This window comes from Podarcis raffonei, chromosome 8, assembly GCF_027172205.1.
Source record: "Podarcis raffonei isolate rPodRaf1 chromosome 8, rPodRaf1.pri, whole genome shotgun sequence".
NCBI classification, from domain to species: Eukaryota; Metazoa; Chordata; class Lepidosauria; order Squamata; family Lacertidae; genus Podarcis; species Podarcis raffonei.
In genome coordinates this window covers 39,215,686-39,242,799 of record NC_070609.1, presented here as the reverse complement: position 1 = coordinate 39,242,799, position 27,114 = coordinate 39,215,686, and the positions used below count along the sequence as shown (strand labels likewise).

At 47.1% G+C, this 27,114-nt stretch overlaps 1 protein-coding gene across 1 annotated transcript in view; it reads right to left on the bottom strand.

Annotated features, from left to right (window-relative positions):
- Positions 1 to 26,294, bottom strand: part of LOC128420304 (uncharacterized) — a 32,553-nt gene extending 6,259 nt beyond the window's left edge. Inside the window, exons 1-21 of the mRNA XM_053401912.1 lie at positions 25,703 to 26,294; positions 23,490 to 23,694; positions 22,455 to 22,593; positions 21,911 to 22,044; positions 21,557 to 21,710; positions 21,107 to 21,208; positions 19,709 to 19,816; positions 18,325 to 18,456; positions 17,914 to 17,994; positions 16,958 to 17,105; positions 13,795 to 13,944; positions 12,180 to 12,252; positions 11,892 to 12,065; positions 10,468 to 10,504; positions 8,334 to 8,487; positions 5,740 to 5,944; positions 4,427 to 4,556; positions 3,608 to 3,741; positions 2,776 to 2,929; positions 1,368 to 1,472; positions 467 to 583 (exon numbers count right to left, since the gene is read on the bottom strand). Of these exons, the coding sequence (XP_053257887.1) occupies positions 467 to 583; positions 1,368 to 1,472; positions 2,776 to 2,929; positions 3,608 to 3,741; positions 4,427 to 4,556; positions 5,740 to 5,944; positions 8,334 to 8,487; positions 10,468 to 10,504; positions 11,892 to 12,065; positions 12,180 to 12,252; positions 13,795 to 13,944; positions 16,958 to 17,105; positions 17,914 to 17,994; positions 18,325 to 18,456; positions 19,709 to 19,816; positions 21,107 to 21,208; positions 21,557 to 21,710; positions 21,911 to 22,044; positions 22,455 to 22,593; positions 23,490 to 23,694; positions 25,703 to 25,784 (2,718 nt within the window). The 5' untranslated portion in view covers positions 25,785 to 26,294. The remainder of the gene's footprint in view (positions 1 to 466; positions 584 to 1,367; positions 1,473 to 2,775; positions 2,930 to 3,607; positions 3,742 to 4,426; positions 4,557 to 5,739; positions 5,945 to 8,333; positions 8,488 to 10,467; positions 10,505 to 11,891; positions 12,066 to 12,179; positions 12,253 to 13,794; positions 13,945 to 16,957; positions 17,106 to 17,913; positions 17,995 to 18,324; positions 18,457 to 19,708; positions 19,817 to 21,106; positions 21,209 to 21,556; positions 21,711 to 21,910; positions 22,045 to 22,454; positions 22,594 to 23,489; positions 23,695 to 25,702) is intronic.
- Positions 26,295 to 27,114: the final 820 nt, after the last annotated feature.

Here is a 27,114-nt window from a genome sequence, read left to right as displayed (position 1 = left end):
TATTATCTCCACTGACTGGTAGCCACGCTCCAAGGTTTTGGGCATGGGCCTTTGCCACTCCGACCTGGAGATGCTGGGATTAAATCTGGAACCTTCCACACGCAAGCAAGATTCTCTCCCATTAAGCTGTAGCCTTTCCCCAAAGTGTTAATATACTTGAAACCCGACCAAGGAGGATTTGGAATGAGAAAAATACATGTGTGTTTGTATGACGCAAAATGACGAATCGCCAAATAAAAAGACCCTGGAGAGGCATGGGCTTAGTCCAAACAAACCTTTTGGCATGTGTGCATAGTTGCCCCCTTGGATAACAATGCAAACTCCCTCATGTTTAAATCTTTTTCATCTAGGAAGATTCCAACAGTTTGTGGCCCACATACCTCCCGACCCAAATAAACAAAGGAGAGCAAAAACAGAGCGGAAGAGCATCACATTATGTGGATGTCGTTGAAGTTTTCAGACTCACCAGGGTCAAGTTGGTATTCACGGTTCTGAGTTCTTCTTCTGTTTTGCTCCTCAAGCATTTAACCAGCGCAGAACTGCTGGCCTCACAGCCAGAGGCTTTTGCAATTTTATGTGAGAACTTTTGATGGAGGAGGGGGGAATAAAATAATAATACAGATTAGAAGAGGAGAAGGAGGAGGAGTTTGGATTTGATATCCCGCTTTATCACTACCCGAAGGAGTCTCAAAGCGGCTAACAATCTCCTTTCCCTTCCTCCCCCACAACAAACACTCTGTGAGGTGAGTGGGGCTGAGAGACTTCAAAGAAGTGTGACTAGCCCAAGGTCACCCAGCAGCTGCATGTGGAGGAGCGGGGAATCGAACCCGGATCATCAGATTACGAGACTACCGCTCTTAACCACTACACCACAAAGCAATTGGCACTGCATTGACGGTGAACAGTCACAAAAGCCTGACATTTCCATGGGCTTGTTTGAAGCAGAGCTTGAGGCTGTCACTCGTCTCAGGGTGGTTGTCATCCTGAAACAAGAACCTCTGTCTCCGGTATGGATCCCGTTCGCATCCAGAGGTACCACTGTACTGTAAATCACAGGTCCATGTTCCCTCCCAGCAAATTATTGCAGGCTTTCCTTAGGCATCTGATTGGCCATTGTGAAAACAGGATGCTGGACTAGATGGGGCCCCCTTGGCTACAGAGCTCTGCTCATGCTCAGAGGCTGTCTCTCTTCCATCTTTTTGAATGCTTTGATTCACCCCTTATATCAGTCTGTTTTGATTAATATCTGAGAGATGCTTAAGCTGCAATCCTCAAACTTTCATTCCCTGGAACAGTCCAAAGCAGTTTGGGAACCAGACTATTGCTCTTAAGGGTACTGTCTCCCTGCACAACAACAACAGACTCACTTGAGCAAGGACTTCTGGGCAGCTAGTGATGAGGCCTGGAAGCTGAGTGACTCCGCTCTCAGAGATGGCCCTGTGGAACAAGCCCTTGGACAAGGGGGACAGGAGCTGCAGCAGAGGAAGAAGGAGGGCAGGTGAGAGACACAAAACAAGGCATTCAAGATCAAAGATGTCTTTTAGTATGGCATTTACTGTATTTATTTTCAGTATTTACATACTGTCCCCAAACTAAAGTTTTCTGTGCAGTTCAAAAGTAATAATTAAATACATAAATACATTTTTTAAAAAAAATCGGGAGCAAAATCCAAGGCAATGCATTCACCATCTCAAGTGGAGTGGTTTGGAGTCACATTTTTCAAAACCTACTGGATTATCCCTGGATCAGGGCAATCTAAATTCACAGGTTATCAGCAGGAGAGCAGCTGTCTGAGGGGGATGTCTTGTGTAGGGCATTACAGTCGTACTTTGGAAGTAGAATGGAATCTGTTCCAGAAGTCCATTCGACCTCCAAAATGTACAAAAACCAAAGCGTGGAAGCTCCTGCAGCCAATCGGAAGCTGCGCTGGACGTTTGGCTTCCAAAAATAGTTCGCAAACTGGAACAGTCACTTCTGGATTTGCAGTGTTCAGGAGCCAAAACGTTCGAGAACTAAGCTGTTCAAAAACCAAGTACTGTACTTAAATGGGAATGCAAACAGCTTCAAACGCACATTAAGTTCAGGTGTGAACAATCCTTGCATTATCTCAGTGGAAAGCTGGCTGTGCTGGGTGTAATGGGTGTGCATTTTACCTTTACTCACTGCTTTGGATGCAAGCTACAACCTTGTTTTGGTTTTCCAAAGCTTCAGGTGTCACCACCCTCCTCTCTCCATGCAAGTCAATGGAGACAGTACTGTCTCCATTGGCTGACAAGTGGAAAATAAAGCCTTGCAAGCCCTAAATAGAGTCTATTCTCCCAAAGGTGGATGTGGGCTCCCCCCACCAGCACTGTCTCCATGGCACAGGTGGCTCTGAAGGCAGCTCTCAAATGCCCAGTGAAGCTCCTGAGCTGAGCAGGTCCAGAGTTGCAGAGGCAACCTGCTTTGCTTCAGACTATTTTGTGGAAGACGTAACATTTCTTGCAAAGGCAGCTGTTGTGTCTGAGAACTAGAGCTGAACGGCCCTTACAGTCCTTCCACACAAATACCCTTCTCTCCCCCAAATTATCTTAGTTTTGCCAGTAGTGTCCTTTAATACGGAGGAAGCACTTTGTTGTTGGTCTTGTTAAACCAGAAATGTTTGGAGATCTACAGCATAAAAGTGATTTACAACTGGATCCAGATCTTTCTTCTGCCCACCTCCCAGCCCCAGTTTAGAGATGTCTGGCAGAGTCCTCAGAGCCTTTGCGATCTCCATATTTAGTGGATCCCTACCTGAGCACCAACACTAAATGCTCCTGCAGACTCTCCAAATATGGTCACAGAATTGGGATCTCCTCCAAAATGTGCAATGTTCTCCTGAACCCACCGGAGAGCAGCTACTTGATCCAGCAATCCCCAGTTTCCACGGGCATCACTGCTACCAGTGCTAAAAGAAAGGCAATAGTCAAGCGATGGAGAAACTACTAGATGGTTAACATGCATCCCCCACCCCCAAAATGATCTATCTCTGCTCTGCAAGGAGATAAGCTGAAGGTTTGACCTGAGAAGTGAGCAATCTTCTGCCTCAGAACCACCGCTCTGGAATGGGCAACAGCAGCCAGGTAGCGCAAAGTGAGAATTTCCTCCAGGATCTTTCTCATTTCATCCATTCATGTGTCTCCTCTGTCCCCCCATTTTTCCTTTCATTCAGCCCTTCTTTCGGGACCCTATTGCTTGGGACTTCCAGCTTCTCAACTTCGCAGGCTGTTTTCACTAATATATGCCTTTTCTTCCACATTCCCCCTAATATGTGTTTCCACATGCATTTTCTGGCTGGATAACTGTATCACAAAATTTGGAGAAATACTAATTTCAAAGGGTAGCAGGTCTTTTGGTTGTGTCTTATTTTGCGTGGTGCAAATCAGGAAGATGCAGCGATGAAGCAAGTTGGATTCCCTTCCTCTTCCCTTTTCTTTCCACCTCCCTTCCTCTCCTTGCAAAGCTTTTTATTTATTACTCCTAGCAAGAGAAGCAAAGACATGTCTAATCTTCACCAAAGAGATTGCATGTGCCCTGTGTACCTTCAAGTTAGTGCAGCTTTTTCAAGTGTTAGAAACTATCTCACCTGAAGAATCCTGGGAGACCCAGCCTGTACTGAATCGCAACGACTACCACCTTTTCATAAGCAGCCAAGGCTGATCCATCATTCATAAAAGCTCCACCTAATATCAGAGCCCCTCCGTGGATCCAGACCATGACCTGGGAAAATACACAAAATAAAAGGAACTCGTTATAACAGCAACATTCCTGGCACAGACGAACTTGGTGTTAATGGAGCAACAGGGCCAGCACTAAAAGAGCTTTCAAGAGAAGTTGGGTGCTTTGCACCAGGAGCCAGTGGAGCAGCTGAAAGGCAGAATGCATGCCATTGCAGCAATAAAATCGCTACTACATTTGCAAAGTTACTAAGCAGGTTCCAGTATGGTTTCAGATTGGATGGGGAATCGGACTCTACGAGGGGTTGGGGTGAACCCAGAAGCCCAGCTGCAGAGCATCCAGAGTGGCTGAGGAGATCCAGGGAGTGGATGGGCAGCTGAAGGGCTTGGACTGTGAAGAGATGCCAGTCAAAAGCTGAGGAAAAGGAGGGGAATGTCTCAGAGAAGAGTGAACTACAGGCTGAAGGTAAAGAGTTGCTGCTGATTGTTTTCTTCACTCCATGTCTGCCAGCTGTGGAAAGAAAGGTGCAAGAAGCATGTGTGCATGTGCGAGTGGAGCATGGGCAATTAAAGGGGGGGAGCAACAGCCCCATAACATTGTGGGTTGCTGTTTCTGTCCTCTGCCCTGCTGGCCTCAAGAGCAACTGCCTCCGATCCTGCGCTGCTTCTGGTTGCACATTTGCAGGCAGCATGAGGTGATAATTTCAAGGAAGGCTTTGTTTGCTTACAGGCAATTTGGCCTTGGTGTCTGGGGTAAAAACATTCAGGTAAAGACAATCTTCGGCCACTGCTAAGTCGGGAAGCGTCATATTCAGAATCTTGCTAAAGTCAGCCAGCCATCCCAAGTCTTGCAGGCACCTTTGAAACAGATGAGAAGAAAGAAAAGGATGTGAAAGGACGGTCAGGCTAAGGAGAGCGGAGCTCTTATCTGTCACGCTCATGGTTGGGTGTGTGTGTGTGAGCGATTTAAACAGCTTTTATCACCACCTGCCTTCTCGGGAACCCAGAGATATATAGCCAATGTGTGCCTGGCAGGGGCTCCAACTGAGAATTCAAGCTACAATTCACAGGATTACTCGGGAGAAACCAAATTGCTGTAGACCAGAATACATTTGCATGCAGGACAGAAGTTCATGGACCTGCTTGTCTCCAGTAGCCACTGCTCCTGTGTGCGTTTCCCACTGACTCATCGCTTGACAAGAGCCTTGCGTGCTCTGCTCCTCATTAACCAGAAAAGAGGCCCTGGGGCATTCAATGTGGTCAGACTGGAAAAGCTGGAACTGCAGTTCTTTTGCACAGAAGCTCCTCTGTCGCCTGCTGCCTTAAAGATGGACATGTTTGCTCAGCAGCCCAGCCCCTGCTCTCAGTTCCATGGGTGGTGGTGATAGGGAAAACACCCCCTAAGCAGCACTGCTGATGCCTAGAAACAAACTGTGTGGACTGCCCAATTTGCGCTGCTCCCACAATCACCCCTACCACCTGAAAGGAGGGCAGGTGAACAACACGGAGTAAAACCTCTTTATCCCTCAGCTCCAGAGGCTGGCGGTTCCTTGGGGAAATTGGGTGCCCTCTGAATGCTGGATTAAACAGGTGCAAAGTCCCTTTGGCTTGGAAGACAGATACTGCCCCAGCCCTTGGAATGGAGCCATGAGGAGGCTGTTGTTGCCTCCAATACTCTCATGACGGGTTTGAGGGCCAGGGAGCATCTTCCCATTTGTTTACTTAAAGAGCTATAACCCTGTTTCTTCCCAAAGAACTGTGTTCCCAAATAGTTTTCCTATCTTAAAGCAAGCTAGAGTTATCCAGACAATGTTTCAGGTTTTGCCCCTTCCGACCTGACAGAATTGTTTTTACCAATGGACACAGATTAACATAGCTGTTCTTTCTGTACCCAATGGCACTCTTCTTGCTTACGGCAGAGGATTTGAGTTGGGTCTGAAAACCATTTTGCTACCAACTAAAAGCAAGACAGGAAAAGGACCTTCATATTAATCTAGCCCAAGGAGGATGTCCAGCAAAGTCACATTTTGCTCATTCTTACACGGGAGGGATAGACGTTGACTCCCTCACATGGCTCCACGCTTCTGCTGGTTGTGGTGGGGAGAATCTCAGGGCTCCGACCGGCGGTTTGGCAAAAGGGATCCCAAGGAAGACATTCACAGGCTGGTCGATGCCCTGCACGCTGGCCAGCATGCCCTGCAAGGGCCCATACTTGGTAACCACTTCGGGACGGTCATTTCTTTGGCCTACAAAAGATGAACATGAAGACCAGGGGCAGGCGGCCTTGCAAACAAGGAGGCGCTTCTCACAGCATCATCCATCATTAATTTTACTTGCCATTAAGGCTTATAAGGGGGTTGCAAAGAGAAAACAAGTTTTAAGAATATGGCCGAACACAAATGCAATGAAAACAAACATCCTTAATAAACAAGCCGATGAAACAGCAAAAAGTAACGGTTAAGAATGAATGGGAAGTCAGGCGATCAGGGGAATAGTTGCACCTAAAAAGGGGTGTCTTGATGGACAGATGGAATGCTACTACAAATTGGGAGAGCGTTCCCACACAGGGGCTGCCTGTGAAAAAGCCCCGCCTCTTGTGTTATTCCTCTTTTAAAGCCATCCAAGTTGGTGACTTTCAGCTGCCTCCTGTGGGAGCTAATTACATTGATCCTGTGTTTGCATCTCGCTTTTCTTCCCAGCAGGCCAGGGTTGGTACGTTTTCTTTCCCTCCCTCTCTTTACATTCGCAACAGCCTTGCGATGTAGGTTCGGCTAAATTATTATATATACATGAGTAACAGCTCTTGCCAACAGATTGCAGAAGCCAGAAGGATGTGATGCAGGGGCCCCAATCCCCATACAATGTAGCACCCCTGTCAAATTCTGTTGACACCCCTGTTTGGAGGATATTGAGTAATATGCAGCTTTGTGGTATTCCCATGTGCTAACCCACCAAAGCACCCTGTATTAGCACATTTGAACGGAAACGATGGATGTGAGGAAGTCCTGATGCAATGTACCCACAGAGGTTAATGTCTCTCCCCAGCCCCACCTGCCCTGTTGTGAGGAGTTGAGCTGTGTAATTCTACAGAGCCTCCATGTTCAGAGGCGGTCGTATGCCTTGGAGTCACAGGAGCTGGGGGCAAAGAACAAGGCGAGGCCTATTGTGAGCTTTTACGGCCTTGCACCTTGTCCTGGCTGGCTGCTCTTTGGACAAACCCCAACCCTGAGCAGGTGGATCTGATCACAGCATAACAAGTCTTATGTAGTTCATATTGTTTGAAGTGTTCCTAATAAGAGATTATTAAATTAGTAGCGCTTTTGCCTTCAGATTCTGCTGCCGCCACCATTACTTGTCTGCTACTCATCGTTAACACGCACTTCAACTTCTTTTTCAATAAAGGTGTTTTATTAGTACTTTATCATTACCATCAACTTCCCCAGGAACACTTTTGCAACTGCCCAAGGAGCAAAGGCTGAATTAAAATGCAGGACCACTCAGGGCTTAGCCACACTTCCCCTCACCCTGGAGAAAACTGCTCTTTAGCGAACGGCAATTCAGGTTTTCTCCGGATTGACGTTTGTTCCAATTTAGCACTAAAGAGCAGGGTTTCCTTGGGAAAGAAGCAGGCCAAGGGGGAAACTGCTTGGACCCATGCTGTCTAGGCACGGGACAAGCATAAGTGTGAATGGGACCTTAGGAGTCACAGATCAGCCCCTGTGGGCTAAATGGCCCCTCACGGCCCACCCCCTTTGGAAACCTGCTTTGTTCAATTGTACTCGAGTCTGCTTTTCAATTCCAGGCCAAAATATTTTGATTTGTCCAGGCTTCTTAAATTCACTATATTGTCTTAGTTTGCTGAATAGTGTTTGGCCTATTATTTTCTCGGCTTCCGCAATGCTGTTTTTATTTCTTGTAATTGTTTTGATATAGTATTGCTATTTGATTTTTATTTATTTTTTGCACACCCTGGCATTCACGTTTTGGATGAAGGCAGAATTGAGATATATTAAGAATAAACAAATACATACCAGTACATAATTCTAAAATAAATTCTAACTCTTAACAACAATACATAAATAAACAACTTCAAACAAAACAGCGGAGTCTGTATTGGGAATTCTGCCCCAAATGTTTTCTTCTTCTTTTGTTATTCAACTCTTTTTTCTTTTTTTTGACACACACATCTATAAAGGATAGATTAAGGGGCAAACTATAAAATTACCCTGGCTAATAATGCACATGTCTCATTTGTAATAGTGCAGGTTTCCTGTGAAATATTTAATTTCAACAGCTCTTGACTCAATCACTTCAATATCATTTTCCCTCTGTCAAAGCAGAGTGTAAAGCTATAGCATGCATTTGGTGGTATCCCATTTCCTCTACAATAATCAAGACTGTTAATCCATCTTAACCTAAAATTGTCCTGCCTGCTTTTGTCCTCCAAATCTAATAAAAAGAGTTAGTTGGCTATTGAAGCATAATCCCTATTGAAGCATGAACTATGTGTTCAATGAGGTTTACTCTTGGGGACCTATGCCAAGGATTGCAGCCTATGGGTCCCATCAGCGTAGCCTTTGCCTGAAAGGAGTCTTCTTAAACTTCCCCACGATAAGCAAAAGAAGCTGTATTTACCCCCTGCTGCAGTTCCAGCGATGGACAGGCCACAGAGCAGAACTCCAAACAGCCAACTCTTGCCTGAAGCTGACATGTTCTTCCCTGCCTGGGAGAGTTTGTTGCCTTGCTTTGAAAAGCACAAAGGTCTCCAAGGGGGAGGAGGAAGTGCCAGCTAAGGGTGTGTGGTGAAAGGAGCACCAAACGTGAAGGGGGAAAGGGCCCAAATAAGGGCTGAAAATTGAACTGCCTTTCCATTACGCCCTAGGGCAAAATAAATCAAAAAAACAAAAAACCTGCCTGTTCGGAAGCTGTCCAACTGGGTCTTATCAATGCAGCCTAAACGGAGCGTTTCCAACATCTGACACAGGGAAACAGAATTCCTCACTGCAAAAGGGAGCGGTCCTGGCAACTCTCAAAGAGGCCGTGTTGAAACTCACCTCTCTGCAGAAATGGCCTGGACCCAGGAGCAACACTGGGCTGGTTCGTTGCAAACACTCCCTTCCCAGGCAAGGCTCCCAGCGAGCTCCCGGCTCTCCAGGACTGCACTGACTTTCTAGATCCATTTCAGCTGAGCTTTAGGCTTGGTTTTAAGACAGAAATTATTTGAGCCACATTGTCCAGCTGGTTGGGTTTTATCTGGATTCTTCCCATGCCACCCAGAGCCTGTTCATGCCTTTAGCTAGCATGGATTCCCAGCTTTATACAGTGGTACCTCGGGTTACAGATGCTTCAGGTTACAGACACTTCAGGTTACAGACTCCGTTAACCCAGAAATAGTACCTCGGGTTAAGAACTTTTCTTCAGGACAAGAACAGAAATTGCGCAGTGGCAGCAGTGGGAGGCCCCCTTAGCTAAAGTGGTACCTCAGGTTAAGAACAGTTTCCGGTTAAGAACGGACCTCCGGAACGAATTAAGTTCTTACCCCAAGCTACCACTGTATAGATATATGCAGGTTTTTAGCACTATCCTTCCAGGCAGCTGCAATCATAGGCATAGGAAGTCCCCAGGGTCTGAAATGGATCTGTGACTATATATCTGTGACTGTTGTGTCTTCATAATTCTAATAGAAGTAGTAGTAATTGCTTTCATTGTAGTGGAACAATGCCACCCAACAAATTTGTTAATTTCATCTGGACCTGCAATGTACAGCTGTTCTATTGCTATTTCCCTTACAGGTGGCCCTGTGCCCAGCTGAGGCTGGCAGTCAGGCTGCTGTGCTAGTTTGTAGTCCATAGGAGGAAGGACTCCAGAGGGTTGCAAATGCCTTTTCTTTTCTTCTCTGCTCTGCACTCAACCAACCAAAGTACATGCCCCTCCTTGGCCATTCATTAGCCCCAGTGTGGGGTAGGAGGAGCGCCTTATCAGCGACCTCTGTCCTTATCAGTAAAGGAACCTACAGTTGTTTGCAATTCTTCAGCTCCGGATTCTCCACTTGTATTTTCACCTGGAGCTCTCTTGGCCCCTTACTACAGTTTTGCACCAGGGTCCAGTGCAGCCTGACCTTAGCCTCCCTCTTCTGCTTTTGCACCCAGCCCTCACTTCTATTCCCTAACCTCAACCCATTTCTATGCTAAATCCAGCCTCTCTGGTCACTTAGAATGCCAATTTTTGCTTCCCTCCTCCAGCCCAAGTGTTGACCTGGCTCACCTTTCCTCAGCAACCCTCCCACTTCAGGTAGCAAATTATTTAAGTCACTGTCCCTTTAAGTCTTCCAGGCACTGCTATGGGATGCTCCAGAACAGACTTCTTTGGGGCCATCTTGTTTCCCTCCCCGACTTCTCTCCACCACACTTCCCTTCTCCTTGTATTGGTTGCCTTTCTTCATTCCGGTGCGAAGCTCTAAATTCCCTCTTAGACACCTGGTTTCCCTTCTGGTTAATTATCTGTGTGGTTTTTTTGCTTCTTTGGGAGGATTTGAGGAGAGCACAGGGGCTGAGCACCACACCATGCAGGGCTCAGGGCAACCTGCGAAGGGGTGCCTGCATTTGGCCACCCATCACCATGACTTTTGGGGACAATCCACATTTGCAGGCTGCGGCTGGTTCAAAAAGGTTTATGCCTAGCACCTCCGATAACTCCAACACACAGCCTCAAGTCTCTAATTGGGGAAAGTGCTTCCTCTCAGCACTTGCAGCCTTCCATTGCTTTCTACCTGCTTCATTTCCCAGGTCTCGCAGTCCTTTCTGCCCCTGCACAGCCCAAACATGGGGCATGTGCATTCCTGTTGTCTGTCCTGTCTGTCCATCTTCTGCATCCTTAGTGCCCCTCCCTGCTCCTTAAATGGGAACAGAAGACCTAGTGGCATAGCATGGGTGGGGCCACAGCAGCAGTTGCCCTGGGTGCAAAATTCTTAGGGACACAAAATTTCAAAAAGAAAAAAAAAGTAGTAATAAAAAAATAGTGCACCTTTCCCCTTGCACAGAAAATCTCCCAATGTTTGCATGGGTGAACGGAGGAGCAGATTTGGGTGATGGCTGGTTGCCAGGGCACACTCTGCACAGGCTTTTAAAAGATACCTGCTCCTGACCAATCCCCCGTCCTGCTCTCCACCATGCTTGACACTCACGGGGCACCGTGACTGCCACTAGGGTAGGTCGCTGTGCCATTTCCCCTTTGTTCCAACCTATCAGCAGGTGGTGCAGGGATATTTGCCTTGCCCCGGGCGCTGGCAACCCATGCTATGCCAGTGGGGGGATCTTCACCCCCCAACTTAGTCTGCCCATAGAAATGAGTTGGTGTAAGCTGTTAGTCTGGACAGGGTGGTGTGTTTATGGAGTCCATGCTCCACTTTTCAATGGACTAGCCAATTAATTATCTGTAGCTGTTTTTTGCAGTTTCACCCAGCACGGGTGCAACTATTTTGGCACTATGTGATAATAAGCAGTCTTTTGTTTTTATCCAAATTGGGGCAACAGGATGTTTTACTAACTTTCTCTGGTACACTGTCACTGTAGGCCCAATATTTTGAAATATCATGTTTCTGTTGTTACGTGTTTGCATGTGTGTTGGTGCATAACAGGGACACATGGAGGTATGGGTTATGCACAGAGTCCTGATCCAAAACTGGGGGACCATCTCTTGCATTTGCCTCTTTAGAAAATGAGAGGCTGCCCCATCAGCCTATTTGAGCCTTTTGTGAAGGGTGAAACTTTTGAAGGAAGACCAAGGAACAAACACTTTTCTGACAAAAAAATGGCATCCCTTTATTCTGAAAGTCTAAATGTAACACTATATTCATTTTTATAGTTATTTTCAAGTTTTGTAAATCAGAACTATTGTTACTGTATACTTTTGACAATGCAAAGATCTGAAAGTAAACATTGCATAAAACAAAAGGTAACTTTTATCTAGGCTTAGTAACAATGTGCATACCTCCTGCAGGAAAGGAATAAACATAATTTACAAGATAGAGATGTTTATTTAACTAATTTTTCTATATTACCTACTCTCCATCATTTTGCAGCTCAGAATAAAGAAATATGGTGTATTTGTTTTGTGGAAAAATATATTTTAACAAGTAACTATCATTTGTGATTTTGGTGCTCTGTTTATTGTCCATAGCTGCTTGTGAATTACAATTCTGTGTGTTTTCTTCTCACCTCATCCACCTTCTCAGGGACAGTCTTTAGCCAAAATTCCACTTTTTTCTCTTTCAGCTTCATTGAGACTTTCTGCTTCAGATTTATTTCTAGATACTGCTCCTGGGTGTTATAGGCCGGCCACTCTACCAAACCTTCTCCATTAGGGTTTCTAGGAGCAGAACCAACAACAGACAATGTTCTGTCATGTCTGCCAAGGCATCCTACATGCCTTCCAGCCAGCCCCACCACACCCCCATAACTATCACGGTGGCCCATGACTCACCCGCTGCGAGCAAAGTTAGCCCAATATTTCATCATGGTTCTGCTAAGAACTTTCTCCTCTTCTGTGGCATCACCTGAAGAACAGAGGGAGGCAAATTCATTACACAGCTGGGATCGCTGCAAATACAAATCCACTCCCAACGGTTACCCAGTTCAGTAATTCATTCTCTGAAGCAGAATGTGGGGGGCATGGGGAGCTCGGGGGGGGCACACATGCTGCAGCATCCATCAGAATATCTGCAGGAAAGCTTGTGCGTGAAAAGGTGCCTGTCATTTGTACTGATCTGCAAGCACTCCAGTTGGAGAACAGCCTTTACCAAAGGTGTCATGGACTTTGAAGAAGCATGAACTCAGGGCTAAAAGGAGAAACAAGCTAAAGGAAGGCATGTTTGCAAATCCTCTCCATGATCAACTCCTGCCTGGAAACCTTGGCCTTCACAGCCACTTACGGACTCACTGTTAAGCCTATGTTTGTGAAAGACAATCTTACTCAGCTACAAGTGATCTCCAAAGAAGAAGGTCTGTTTCAATGTATAGTCTTGCCTGACAGCCCTGACACCACATGGCTGGTGATGCTCTGTTCTGAAATGGGCAGGGAAACCTCACATGAATATATAGATTTGTCCATGTCAAGGCAGAGGCTGCAGAAGTGTTTGGTTGTGATGGGCCAGGTGTCCTGGGGTTGTGCCGGAGCCATGCCCCAGGCCAAATGCCCAAAGGGGACTGCAGGAGGAGAAAAGGCCACTCAAAACACTTGGCAGAGAGGGGAAAGTGAGGGGGCAAGCTGCCTCCCAGAGAGGCAGAGATGGGGAAGGCCTGGAGGTGGGAGCCTCCCTTGAAGCACAGCCCAGGGCTCATCCAGAGTTGCACTTGTCCTGTGCCTCGAATGTGTGGTCCGAGCAGGTTCCCGCTTGTCCAGGAAAACATGCTCTTTAGCGATAAATTGGAGCAGGCATCAATCCGGAGATGTTTTCTCCAATTCGGCAGTAAAGATTGGGTTTACGGCGGGGGGGGGGGGGAGCTGCTAGTTTGGATGAGTGCCAGTATCCTACTAGCTTCTTTTGCCTAACAGTGAAGAAGGAGGTGCCCTCCCCCCTCCCCCCCACCCCCAGTTAAAGGTGAACTGGTTTGGGAATTTTTCTGGTCCTTGTTCGCCCTCTACTGACCACAGGTGGGAGTGGCTTCTTCCTGCTTCTGCTCTCCTCCATCCCCACTGTTGGTTAGGTGCCTAGCAGAACCCCAGAAAGTGGGCCACCCCTATAAGAACCGCTCAGGCCCTTCCCATGTTCTGTGCCCAAAGGGAGCCTTGCTACATCACCCTTTGGTTTCAATTCACTTTGAATGTATTATATTCCTAGAAAACAACATGCAAACTGTTAATTAGAAAAGCGAACAGGGCAGGTGATCAGTCTGTCCACCTCTGCCACCAATTCTTAGCGTAATCTGTAGGCACCAAATTCCTGTCACGCCAAAAGGGTTTCAGCACCGCAGATGACGGCAAACCCAACAGGCTTTGGAGGGGGCGCCATGCCTGCCTCCTGTGCCTGGAAGCTGCCCTGCCCTACAGCAACCTCCCCCAACAGAGAGTTCTGAGTCACAGGATAGCCGCTCTTTACCATGCAGGCGAATGTCACCAGTGAGAAACGGCCCTCCAAAGACGAACCCAACTTCGTCTGCGTGATCCGCTTTCACGTAGTCTGGTTTGGTATCGTGGTACAAACTGGGACGGTGCTGGTACTCAAAAAAGTAAGTGGGAGCCCCGGTCTCTAAAGAGGGAACAAAAGGAGAAGGAGGCTGAGAGAGAAGGCAGTAGTGCATTCCCTAAGGACGGTGGCTCCCTGTCCGTTGCCTTTCAGCTGCTAGGGAGGGGGCAGCCTTCGATTCAGGTTTGAAGGGTCTCCTGTACAATCAGAGGGGCTTTCTGGTAAGATCCAGGGAGGCTTCATTTTAGCTTACCAGGCACTCTCTGCTTCAAAAAGCCCCAGGGGAAATTATAAGGCTTTCACATCTAAAAGAAAACAATATTGGCACCCTCTGTCCAGCTTCCCTGTGGAGGACATTCCACACATTCCACAGGTAGAGGTGGCACAGCTGGAATGCCCCCTCCTTCCTTTTTCACCCACTTCACCTCTGCCAATGAGGAGCCAGAGAAGTGCCTAGAATAGACCTTTACAGAACTCAATGGTTTGTGGTCTGGGAGAAGGCAGAACCTCCTCCAGGTGCCCAGAGGCCTTCCAAAAACTGTGTGTAATTATGACAAGGCACTATGATGCTGGGAACTTATAGATTATGGGGAAAACAGAAAGATCAGCTTCTTCGTGTGTTATCCCTGGCAGCTAGTACATATCAGAGAGGATTTTCCTGGTCTTGTGGAGTCTGCAGGGCCAACCCTTCCTACAGGCACATGATCCAAAGCAGCTCCTTTCAGTCCACTCACACAGCCTCCTCCTCAGAATGCAGCCTCATGACTTTGCCTCTTGAAGGGACAGCATGCTACAGCCCTCTGGGCCAGTCAAAATCCTGCCTGCTGAGGTCTGTACCGACTGAAGCTTCCAAGAGGTCTCCAAAGGTCATTGGCTCAGAGGGTCAGCCATTCTTCCCTTCCCACTATCCCAGAACACCCCAGGATACAGTGCTACTAGTTACATTCTTTTTTTGGGTGCTCCTGTGGGACATGCTGTTAGAAAAAGGGGAAAGAAAGAAAATCCTTAGCCTGTTTGTTTTTGAAGGTAAAGCCACCCACCACTAAGGTTCTAAGATTTCAACTCTGATCCTCATCTGACCTTGGGGGAGTTTCCACACCATCCCCATGGAAATGACCCCCCAAAACAAAATACTTTTGATCACCCCTTTCAGCTGGCAAAAGGGTCTGCAGCCATGAAGGCCGCTTGAGTCTCCTGCAACAAGTTGGATCCAGGAGAATCCCTCAGCTTTTTCGAGGCAGGGCAACCCTGTCCAGAACAGACTGTGCACAATTCCTCTGAATCTGGAGACCATCGGCCCACAGCCTTGTCAGGATGAGTTTCAACCCCACTTGGATGATAGCAGCCCTCAAAGGCTAGAGGTTGACAAACAGGGGAGGGAGGAGCATGTGTTTGGCTTGGTGGTTCAGAAAGATGCCACCAATGACCTCTCCACAGAAGCTGGACTGTCCGTACCTCAACACCAGGGGGCCTATCTTGCATGCAGAAGAGCTGAAGGTCCCACCTCCAGTGAAAAGGATCAGGACAGGAGGAGAGGAGAGGAGAGGAGAGGGGGAAACCCTCTCAGCGTCAGACACCAGAGAGCCACTGCTGGCATAGATGGACTAAATAGGCACAGTTGATCCAAGGACTTGATCCTGTGCCCCTATTCTCAGGAGCTTTGTCTAGCAGCTTGTAACACACGTTCCGTTTGCACAAAAACATTATCTAGATCCGTAGAAACATACAAAGCCTATGAATCAAAGGCTTTGAAAAACTACCTTGCAGATTTAGTGCATTTGAAAAGAGAAACCCTGAAAAGATGCAGCCCTTGCACCAGAATCCCATGTTACTCCCAGTGGGACTTCTTCATGACCTGCTCCCAGTGGCTCAGTCAGCCTTCATCTTTGACCAGGCCTGTATCTGCTAATGGGTGAGGAAGTTCATACCTTGGCCTTTTTCACCCACAGGCTTTAGTCCAGTTCAGGAATGATTTACTCATCTTGTCGGCCCAGGGATCAAAAAAGCTGGCATTGAACTCAGCCAAGTGTACTCTCCTTTGGTAAGCACAGAAGCCCACGTGACCCCCAACGATGGGGGGTGGGGATGTGCCTTGTGAGGAAGGTTCTGGGTGTGATTGCTCTCTCGGTCGCTGCTCAAGGGCTCACATAAATCACGTGCCGCAGAAAGCAAAGCTCTCCACTATAACCAGGCCAAGAAGCAAAGGTTAGAACTGACTAGGACTTGGGTGCAGCTGAGAAATAGTTGCAAAAAGCTTCTAACTAGGAAAGAAACGCCACACAGGAGCTGGGGAAACTTAGCTAGGAACTCTAACTGCAGCTACACAGAATAATGATTGCAATTTTGGGGTATCATCACAGGAGCCCTCGACAATACAGATGAAGGAAATAATTGCTGCATCCCTACAGTTACTTAGGAAAAAAATGTCTTCTGAACTTTCAGTGATGCGATTCATGAGCTGCAGAATGCCTACGTGATTTTTCCATCAGTGGTTTGCAAGAAGCAAATCTGGTATCAGAAGCAGATATTGTGCCTTATAGTACAATTTAAACCAGAACAATTTTATTCTCCCTCCCATCCGAAATACTCAAATAAAATGCTGACTGACAGTGCGTGACCCCTCCTGCCTATTTACTCACATGGATAAATCTGGTCTTCTCCCTCAAAGCAGTTGTGGTGCCAGCTTATGTAAATCTTAGACACAAGGAATTACAGACCTACTGGATGTCCTGAGTTTACAGTGTAAATTACTGAAGTGGCAGAGGGGGAGACGATGCTTGCTTGCCATGCCAGCACTTGGAAACTGCAAACACACACAAGAGCCCTGACTCCAGGCTCCCCACGCTAAATTCCTGAAAGTCTTTGGTATCTGGAAATAATTTTGTTCCTTCCTCCAAGTAGAGCTGAACTTGAGAAATTACACAGAGAGTCTCTTGGAGTCAAACTCCAGACTGGCTCTGGGGATCCTCTGAGGGAAATGGTGTGCCTCAAATGGCATGCGTCACAAGTGTTTTAATGTCAAGAGGAGACTTTATTATAAGTAACACCTGGCGGGGGCAGGGGACACTCTTTTTACCTCTGTGATACCGTAATGTTTTTATGGATGGGATAACAATGAACACATCTCCAATCAAGTCCAGGAACCCATCTCTGAGCTCATCCAAGTCGTTGGTGTCCCCAAGGTACTCATCAAGTACCATTGGCAGGAGTTCAAGTGGGATCCCCTGCGAGAGAAGAAAAGAGATGGTGGGAAATGGCCATTGCTGGGGCGGGGGGGGGGTCCCCTCCTTTCTCAAACGTGCCCTTTGTTACTTGATTTGTGCTACAAGTGTGTAAGAAGCAGGTTGACCGAGAAAAGCCAGCCGCTGGGGCAGGACAAATGAACTGGATGCTATTTCTGTTTCTGATAAATTTGCCTTGAGATTCTGGAAAGCACTCCCCTCCATGTTAGAGGGGGCTAAGAAGGGTGTGCTGGTGGAAGCCTAACTGGCCTTGGGCATCATGTCTAGCCTACCTTGGGAAAGAGAGTCAAAAGGTTATTCTCCCCCCTCATACTCTGCCACTGCTACACCCATGTTCTTCTGAATGGAACCAAAGCAGAAGTCCTAAGGCCCCTCCCAGGATTGGGTCAGGAATGATCTGGGGGGCTTTGGGGAAGGCCACTGGCTGGGAACATGTGAGGGCTGTGAAGCTTCCCCCCCCCCCCCCGTAAGCAGCTGCTTCCAATGGCCTCAGGAGAAGGAGAGGGACAGGGGTTAGTCCCCCTCTTGCCCCCTTCTCCTCCTCCTCTGCCAACCCTGCAAGCAACCATCAGAGCTAATGCCAGAGCTCCCATTCCATCCCTATGAAGTCAGGAAAGGACTCCTCTGGATCCTAACTCCCCCCATCGCCAGTCACCTCTCAGCCTAGGCATGAGTTGCCCCATCCAGGCAAACATCTACAGGGTGGTGCTCATAATCAATCCTATCTGCAGAAAATTTATTCTCAAAGTTTCTCAGAGAAAGGATGCAAATCAACAAAATAAATAGTTACCAAAATGGGGAGGATTGCTTCTGAAGTAGTACGGATTCTGTCCCTGTCTCCCACGTCCTTAAACCCTTCCAGGGTCCCAGTCTGCATCAAAAGAGAAAAGAAGGGTTATCTGTGCCTTTGAGAGAAACTCCAGAGTAATTCTTGGTTGGGAATGTTCATTTGTCCGTGTTATTTAATTATTAAAACATCTTTGTTGAGATCCATTATTGCCCACAGTGAACCAATTCGTCTCCAAGAACTTCTGCTTGAGAACATCTAATGAGCCTTTGGGGTCTAAAGGAGTAGGTTTATGCTTAGAAACCACCACCAACCATTAAATTCATAGCCTAGTTGTGAGGCCCCTCTTGTCACAGGGATTTCATGCAGACATTTGGGGGGCAGAATGAAAAGGCCTTGCTAGCGGGATCTTACCACACGCGAATTCCAGCCAAATTCATGGTTGGTGACTCCGACCATGAGGGGCACAGCACTGACCTCCCTCCCAGCCAGAATCTCCTCTGGGGTCTTCGGCATAAACACACCATCCAAAGCTGGCCCTAAGCCCTGAGCAAAGGGAAGGAAAGAAGGTGTTTAACTGAAGGGCCCAGGACCACTCCCCACCCTCCACCCTGACCAAGCCAAAATAGTCCGGGAGGAATGAGGAGCTCAGCCTGTCTTAGCATCAATTAATTTTATAATGAATGATTTTAGAGTGTTGTTTGTGTTGTACTTTTGTATTGTTCTATTGTTGTTAGCCGCCCTGAGCCCAGCTTCGGCTGGGGAGGGCGGGATATAAATAAAATTTATTATTATTATATTATTATTATTATCTCAGTTGCCTCTCCTGATACAGATGGAGCAGAGAGATAGAGCTGGGTGTCACCTGCCTATTGGCAGCACCTTCAAAAATCCTGATGACAGCTCCCAGCAGCTTTATAGATGTTCAATAGCATGGGGGACAAGATGGAACCATGAGTAGCTTCCCAGGAGCAGAACCAAGGAAGTACAGTGCCCCCAAACCCCACTTCCTTGAGTGACTCCTGAAGGCTGTTGCGGTTAATGGCATTGAAAGCCGCCAAGAGATTGAGAAGAACAAGCAAAGTTGTATTCTCCCCATCTCTCTGCCAACTGTTTAGTGGGCACGATGCTGCAGCCTCACCCTCTTCAGTCAGGTTTGGACCAAGTCTTACGCCGCCTGAGCTCTAGCTACCAACCCTCCTGTTTCAAGGCACGCAGGACACCAGAGCACCAAGAAAACTGATGTGCTCCACAGTTTTTGTCTGTTTTTAGTTGTTTTTATTGTACATCGCCTTGAGATTAATAAATCAATAATATTCTGATCAAATAAAAGATCTATTTAAACATGTACACAAATATGTATTTAAATCCAATTTCTTCACTTTTTATATTCTGTATTTATATTACAGTGGTACCTTGGGTTACAGACTCCACTAACCTGAAAGTAGTACCTTGGGTTAATAACTTTACCTCAGGATGAAAACAGAAATCGCACGGCAGCCACGCAGCGGCAGTGGGAGGCCCCATTAGCTAAAGTGGTACCTCAGGTTAAGAATGGTTTCAGGTTAAGAACAGACCTCTGGAATGAATTAAGTTTATAACCAGGAGTACCACTGTACACTAGGACAAAAAGGAAGCTATAAGACGGGCTGGTCCATTCCTCCTTGCCCTCATAAACAGCAATACACACTTGGAGCAGAAGGTCTTAATGAGCACTCTAGGTGGTTCCCCTCACTGGGAGGGGAGAAACAACTGAGCAGGACATTAAGGCTCTTTCCTGATCACTCATGTCACTTACCTGCCTGCTAAGGTCAGCATGGATCAGCTCCTGCTCACTCTTCTGCCGGAGACAGTGGACTAAGGCGGCTGAAGTGGTCATCTCACAGCCAAAGATACGGGCAATTTTCTGTATATGTACACAATGACAGGAACTCTTATCTGCTGCCATCTCTGGCACACTAAGCATTCAAAGGGTGGAGAACAGAGAGTCCACCATTTGTCAAACTAAAAAGTGGCAAGTGCCCCACCCCATTTTCACTGTAATTCCCACCTCCTTTTGAGGGTCGCTTTAGAATTCCACCAGAAAGCACTATTGTGGTGTGCTGGCCTTAAACATGGCTTTTGGGGTGAGTTGTGACCCCAGTATGCATTCATCTTGTTGCCAAGGAAACCTGATGGAAAGGGTTTCAAGGCTGCCCAACCTGCTGTGTTGCCATGGAACCTTTGGGGCCCCAATGAGAAAAAATGTCATTTTGGGGTATTATTTAACCTCTCTAGGTGACTACCCCAGTCCCCTGATCTGAAGGAACAGCTTTCAGCAGGTTTCAGTGTCCTCCATATGTCCCTAAGAATGCTGGAGCTCTGGTGACAGAAAGCAATTCTTTTGCCTGTCATTTTATCCCTGACCCCAAGGAACAGGTGTTTTGAGTCTTTACAGTGCATCTTGTCCTCAGCATGTAGGCCCCAAGACCAATATGCCCACATTAAAAATTCCCCAGTGTGTTATTTTCAGGCCCCTAGGAGCAGCCTGCCCATTGCCCAACCATCTGGGTTCATGGCGGGCATGAACGGCCCACCATCCTCACCCTATAGGAGTAGGGTCCTGTCAGGGTGCTGAGGGACCCATTTTAATCACATCTCCATGGCAGGCCTCCTCCCGTCTATATACCAACAGGACCATACCTATGTGAGTGGTCCCTCTCCCTCAGCCGAAAGCAGCACAACATACCTCACACCTCCATTTCTAAAGGGCAAGAGTGCATATTGCTACTACCTGGTGCCCTTTTGTTTTAATCCAGATTGGCCCTGTGCCTCACCTGTTACCTGTTACTAATTCCAGTCATGGCACTGAGAGAAGCTGTGGTGGTGGGTTGTGGTGAGATCTCGTGAGATTTCAGTAAGATCTTGGCAAGAGCTCACCAGAAGTTGCCACTGTTTCGTTTCTACCAGAGGTGGAGGCAGCAAGGGGGACAGGGCGCCTGCAGGGCACCGCCTTTTGGGATTCCACCACCTGGGGCAGTTGCCTCAGCCTACCTCATATGTGAGCCAGCCCTGCCCTGCCCTGCATTCATGACACTGGGGGACTCCCTCCACCCAACTTTTGCTACCCGGGCCGTGTTTAAAAAAGAAAAGAAAAAGCCAGCATCCTTGGGACAGAAAACATTTTGGTCTCATCTGGTCAAACAAACAAACCTACTTCAGCAGACTTAGACCTGTTCTGGAAGACTATTGGAAGCTGTGAGACACCGCTCTCCAGGATGGCTCTGTGGAATAAACCCTTTGACAAGGGAGACATAACCTGGCAGAGGAGAAAGGACACCATTGGCAACAGACATTATGCCCTGCTACTGACCTAACAAAAGCGCTGAACATCAAATTAGGCCTCTGAGTCCCCATAGAACTTACACCTATTGCACCCAATTCCTTCTTCCTAATCTTTCCTGTAGCCAGAGCAAAAAGGGCCACTTTATGCACCATGATTACATGGGTTCTGCAAGTTAGCAGTGACTGCTACCCCCACCCATCTTTTCCACAGCTTTGAGAGTATGTCAGAGATCATTATTTTATGTTTTGTAAAATGTCCACCTGAGAATTAAGCAGTATTACTATAATAGAAACCCCCACCATATAACATTTTGGAACTCACATGGGCTGAAGCACTCATGGATCCTGCAGAGACACCAAAGAGAGTCACCAATTCCGGATTGCCCCCGAAAACTCCGATGTTTTCCTGGATCCACTTAAGAGCTGCCACCTGGTCCAAAAGGGCCCAGTTCCCTTGAGCACTCTCGTCCCCTGTGCTGAAAGGAAAGCGTTGGCAAGGAGCAGCAAGCTCAGTGCTCAGGTGGATTTTGGAGAAAAGATTGGCACTTTGAGTCAATGCCAGGTCCTTCCGAGGGGTCTCGGATGCACAAGTGGAGAGAAGAGCTGATCCGACAGGTCAACCCAACGCCCCTCTAGTGAAAAGGGCCCTGGAATACCTTTAGCCAAAGCCTCTTACCTGAAGAACCCCAAAATGCCCAGCCTGTACTGAAGGATGACCACCACCACATCTTCGTAGGCAGCTAGCGCGGAACCATCAAACCTGGAAGCTGCCCCAAATATCATGTTCCCTCCGTGAATCCACACCATCACCTTCAAAAGAACAGGGGCAGCAGGGAATGACCGGAAGGTCGCTAGAGAGCATTTTTCATAAAATGTTTTTGAAATAAATAGCACATAATTGTACATGTAGACAATTTCATAATGGATGGCGAAGATGCATCATCACAGTCAGGCAATTTTGCAACAACAGACCTCACGACCATTTAGTTTTGTGTGCAGATCAAGATGCAGTTATCCAGTTTTTATTTTATTTTATTCAGAACAATTAAAGAAAGGATGTGGCGTAACCAATCAAAATTGCCCTTTGTAAGAACACGAGAGGCAGAAGAGTCTTCAGAGTAAAATGACATTGGCAAGAGCCACTGCCATCAACCCAGAATCTGCTGCCAGCCCCCTTGCTTTGCAACACTGCTTTCAGTCCATTTAAAATATGTGCTTACTGGCAACTTGGATGCCTTGGAGGAATCTGCGGGAGTATAAATGTTTAAATACAAACAGTCCTCAGAACTTCGGAAGGGCGGGTGCTTTTCTTTCCATCTCTTCTGAATTCCTTTGAGTATATCCAGATCCTGGGGGCACCTGCAGAAAGGACACGCCCACACTCAGCAGTACTTTGGAAATAACAGAGTGAACATACTAGCTCAAATATAAAGATAATAATTTGCAAGAGGTCACGAGAGGTGGCGTCAGGGAGAAACTGACATTGGCCAGTTTAAAGGTTTACTGGCAAAGCTGTGGACTTAATCATCTGTTCTTAGTTTTTTGTTTTTTAAAAAGGGCAACAAGAAAGGGGTCTTCTTGACACTCTAATCTTAGAAAATGGATGACAATGTTTCAGTCAATCAGAGCAGGAACACTCAGCCTTTCTGTTCAGAGAATTCAGTATAAATTGTTTTAGTCTGAAAACAGGATATCCTCTGTTAATAGATTTAAATGCTGGGAATATAGATGTCTTAGGAAAGATGTGCTACAAATGTGATGGGACTATTAGCCTTCACAAGCTTATTGGAACATAATATTCCATGCCTTCTCTCAAATAATAACCACCCTGAGTTTGGAGCCCATTAGCATTGAATTAATATAATGGCAAATTATTTGTCTAACATGGTCAAATAATTAATTATGAATTTATTGAATACAGCTAAGATGTTGCAGGATTAACAGTGAAAGAGCTCTAGGCCTCCAATGGCTGAGGGCTGGTTGCTGAAACGTCTGGACTGCTCCGAACCATTAAGGTTGCAAATATTGGAATTTCTGTGGTGTCCGTTTTAAGTTAAAACAGAATTTTATTTCAACAATTAGACCTGTTTTGTTTCCAGTGATTTCTTTCTCAAAAAATATAAAATGAATGAATTCTTTAAAAAAAGATGATGATGAAAACATGCGGGTGGTTCCCAGCACCTCCCCTCAAACATTCCTCTGCTGGTTTTTATTTCCCCAGTGCAGCCAAGAGGATCCAACTGCATCTCTCTTACACCGCTGGGTACGTGGTAGCATCTCTCACGCCATTCCATGGCTCAGGCGGTTGAGGTGAGGAGAATCTCAAGGAGCCAGTGGGAGGCTTTGCAAAGGGGATGCCCAGGAAGACATCGACCAGCCGCTCTGTGCCCTTTACACTTGCTTGCATCCCTCGAAGCCGTCCATATTTTGTGGCCACTTCTGGGTGGGCGCCTTCTGGACCTACACATTGCGTGCATACAAATAAAGTTTTTTAAATGTGTGAAATAACAAACATAGAGGCAAAAGTATAGAATTATATAAAACCAGGGGGCCAGAGAGAGGCAGAATTATATAATTATATAAAACCAGGGGGCCAGAGAGGGCCAGAATTATATAAAACCAGGGGGCCTGACCACGCCCCTCCCCTAGAAAGGATCTGTGCAAAGCCAAAAGCAGCCTCCCTTCTCCCACCACACAAAGGACATGAGAGCAGCCATCCTCTGCAGTCAGCACTTTGAGTTAAAGTGGGTTTTCTCTGGTTGTAGCTTTTTAAAAATATACTATTTCATTTTAAATGTCGGCAGGTTTTTCTGTCTAACGCCGTTTTATGAAAGAATCTTGCAGACAACAGCCCTCAGGATCATCCCAAAGAGAGTCCTGCAGTCACCTGGTAAAAACCATGAAATTGGGGAGCTGGAGAGGAACCCGGTCATCTAGCCCAACCCACTGCAATGGAGGAATCTCAACTAAATTAACTATATGGCCATCCAACCTCTGCTTTAAAACCTCCAAAGAATGAGAGTGCACCACATCTCATGGGAGTCTGTTCCACTGTCGAACAGCGCTTACTGTGAGAAATATCTTCCTGAGGTTGAGTCAGAATCTCATTTCTTTTAACTTGGAGCCATTGGTTTGGTTCCTAGCCTCCAGAGCAGGAGAAAACAAATTTGCTCTATCCTCCATGTGACAGCCCTTTAGATATTTGAAGATGCCTATCATGTCTCCTCTCTGTTTCCTCCTTACCAGGCTAAACATAGCCAATACCCAATTCCCTCAACTGTTCCTCATAAGGCTGTGTTTCCAGACCCTTGATTGCCTTTCTCGGCACATATTCCAGCTTGTCAATACTCTTCTTAAATTGTGGTGCCAAAAACTGGACACAGTATTCCAGGTGTGGTCTGACCAAGGCAGAACAGAACAGGACTATTACTTCCCTTGATTGGCACACTATACTCCTCTTGATGCACCCTAGAATAGCATTAGGTTATTTTGCAGCTACATCACACTGTTGACTGATGTTAAGCTTGTGGTCCACTAAAACTCTAGATCCTTTTCACATGTACTACTGGCAATCTTATAAGAACATGCGGTGCAGAGGATAGTGTAAATAAAATGCTATAGAGCCTCCCCCAATGGCTTTGGTCCTGAAGCCAGCACATGCAGTTAAGTGGCGGGATATCACTTGTTTTGATGCCTTTAGCTATCAGGAGGTGGGGAAGTCTTCAACCAATGCAAACTGCCTTTCCCTGCCTCTCCACCACCCTCACCTCCTATTGGTAAATCTTCATCCTACCACTGTCATCTCCAACCCATCCCTATTCATTTTCCAGATACAGTACAATGGGCTTTACTCCCAAGTAAGAGAGGAAATGTAAGAGAGCACATCACAGAATCAATTTCTAGTCCCTCTCCTCTCTCTCTCTCAGACACACACACAACTCCCTCGCCCAAATCTTTTTTAAATCCAGCAACCACACACCCCCCCCGATGAGTGGCAGTTGGAGCAAGTGAAGTGCTCTTATGCAGAGTGTCAGACACAGGAATGAGATGGGCTGCTGTTTGCAAGAGAGGGGTGAAGGGTGGGAGGGAGCTGCTGGTGAATTCTGAGTTGTATTTCTGAATAACGCATGAAGATGCTCTTAGATCAAGTCAGACCATTGATCTATCTTGCTCAGAACTGTCTGTGATTGCCAGTGGCTTGCTGGAGTTTCTGACAGGGGCTTTCCTAACCCTACCTAGAGATGCCACTGGGGATTGAAGCTGGGGCCTTCTGCATGCAAGACAGGTGTTCAACTACTGAGAAATGTCACTGTATCTTCTACAGACTAGAATAATAATACAAAAATGGTGTAACTGGAAAAATGTAAAGAGGTGACTGACACAGAGATGCTCCTCTTCACTCTCTTCAAGAGTGGATTGCAAGGGGCTATTTCACTCTTTATCAGTCAAAATAAAACACTCCCCTTACCTTTGCCTTCAAGGATTCTGAAGCCAACAGTGCTAATTGCAGCAACCCAGAACAGGGCACACCATGGGGCTGATGCCATCATGCTTTACTGCCCCTGGGCCGCTGCGCCTTTATATGCTTTCAGGGCAGGGTACAAAGATCGGCATCCCTTACAAAGAAAAACCGGGAAAACGTCCAGATACACCTAGCATCAAGCTATAATAACACCAGACCAGTGATTCAGCTTTCAACAAAAGGGAAACATTAACTGCAATGTGAGGAAAGGTTACACAAAAGCTGCCAAACCAGCTGGCGCCAATGGAAAGGGCAAAGTCTAAAGCAGGAAAGGGTGCCCGTGCCTCGCTCGGGCCCTCTTTGGCGGGCATTGCTGCCAGAGGAGCGGGAAGGAACATGTGGTGGTCCTTTGGGTGCTGTGAAGGGTGAGAGGAAGGCTCCTAGGAGGATAAGTCAACACCTCTTCCCTCGCTCCCTCTCCTCCCCTCCAAGTAAAATGTTAACTGATGAGGGCAGATCCACGTCATGCATTTAAAGGGCATCCAAACCATGGGTCAGCAACCTTTTTCAGCCGTGGGCCGGTCAACCACTCCTCAGAGCATGTGGTGAGCCAGACTTTATTTTGAAAGAAAGAAAAGGAACAAATTCCTATGCCCCCCAAAATAACCCAGAGATGCATTTTAAATAAAAGGACACATTCTCCTCATGTAAAAACATGCTGATTCCCTGACCGTCCGTGGGCCAGACTGGGAAGGCGATTGGGCCGTATCCGGCCCACGGGCCTTAGGTTGCCTACCTCTGATCCAAAGCATACAGTTTCCCTATCAGCCTTTCTCAACCTGTGGGTCCCCAGATGTTGTTGAACTACAACTCCCATCACCCCTAGCTAGCAAGGCCAGAGCTCAGGGATGATGGGAGTTGTAGTCCAACAACATCTGGGGACCCACAGGTTGAGAACCGCTCTCCTGGGAACTGTAGTTCGATAAGGGCGATGGACATTGTAGCCCCGTGAGGGGGAAGCGACAGGTTTTTTCCCCTTCTTGCTGCAGGTAGCTTTCTCCACGGGGTGGGAAATGTGGCTTATGGGCTGAAAAGTGGCCCTCGGCCTCCACCCATTTCCCTTTCACAGCAGAGCCCCCCCCTTCCTGGTGACTTTTGGGGCTCCGAGAGGACTTTTTCCATTAGTAACCCTCAGCCTGCGACTCTCACAGTGGACCCTCGGCTGCTGGCTGATTAGCTGATTAGCTGCTCTCCCTGTGCAAAGGTCAGAGGGGGCAGGGTTTCTGTTGAGGCAGGGATTAGCTGTGGGAGGAGCTTATCAGAGCTTGCAGGGCAGCGGCGCGCGCTGCTGTTTGATCCATCTTTTAGATTTAGGGGAGCTAGGCTCAAACGTTTGTTGGGGGAGACCTAGGTTTTTT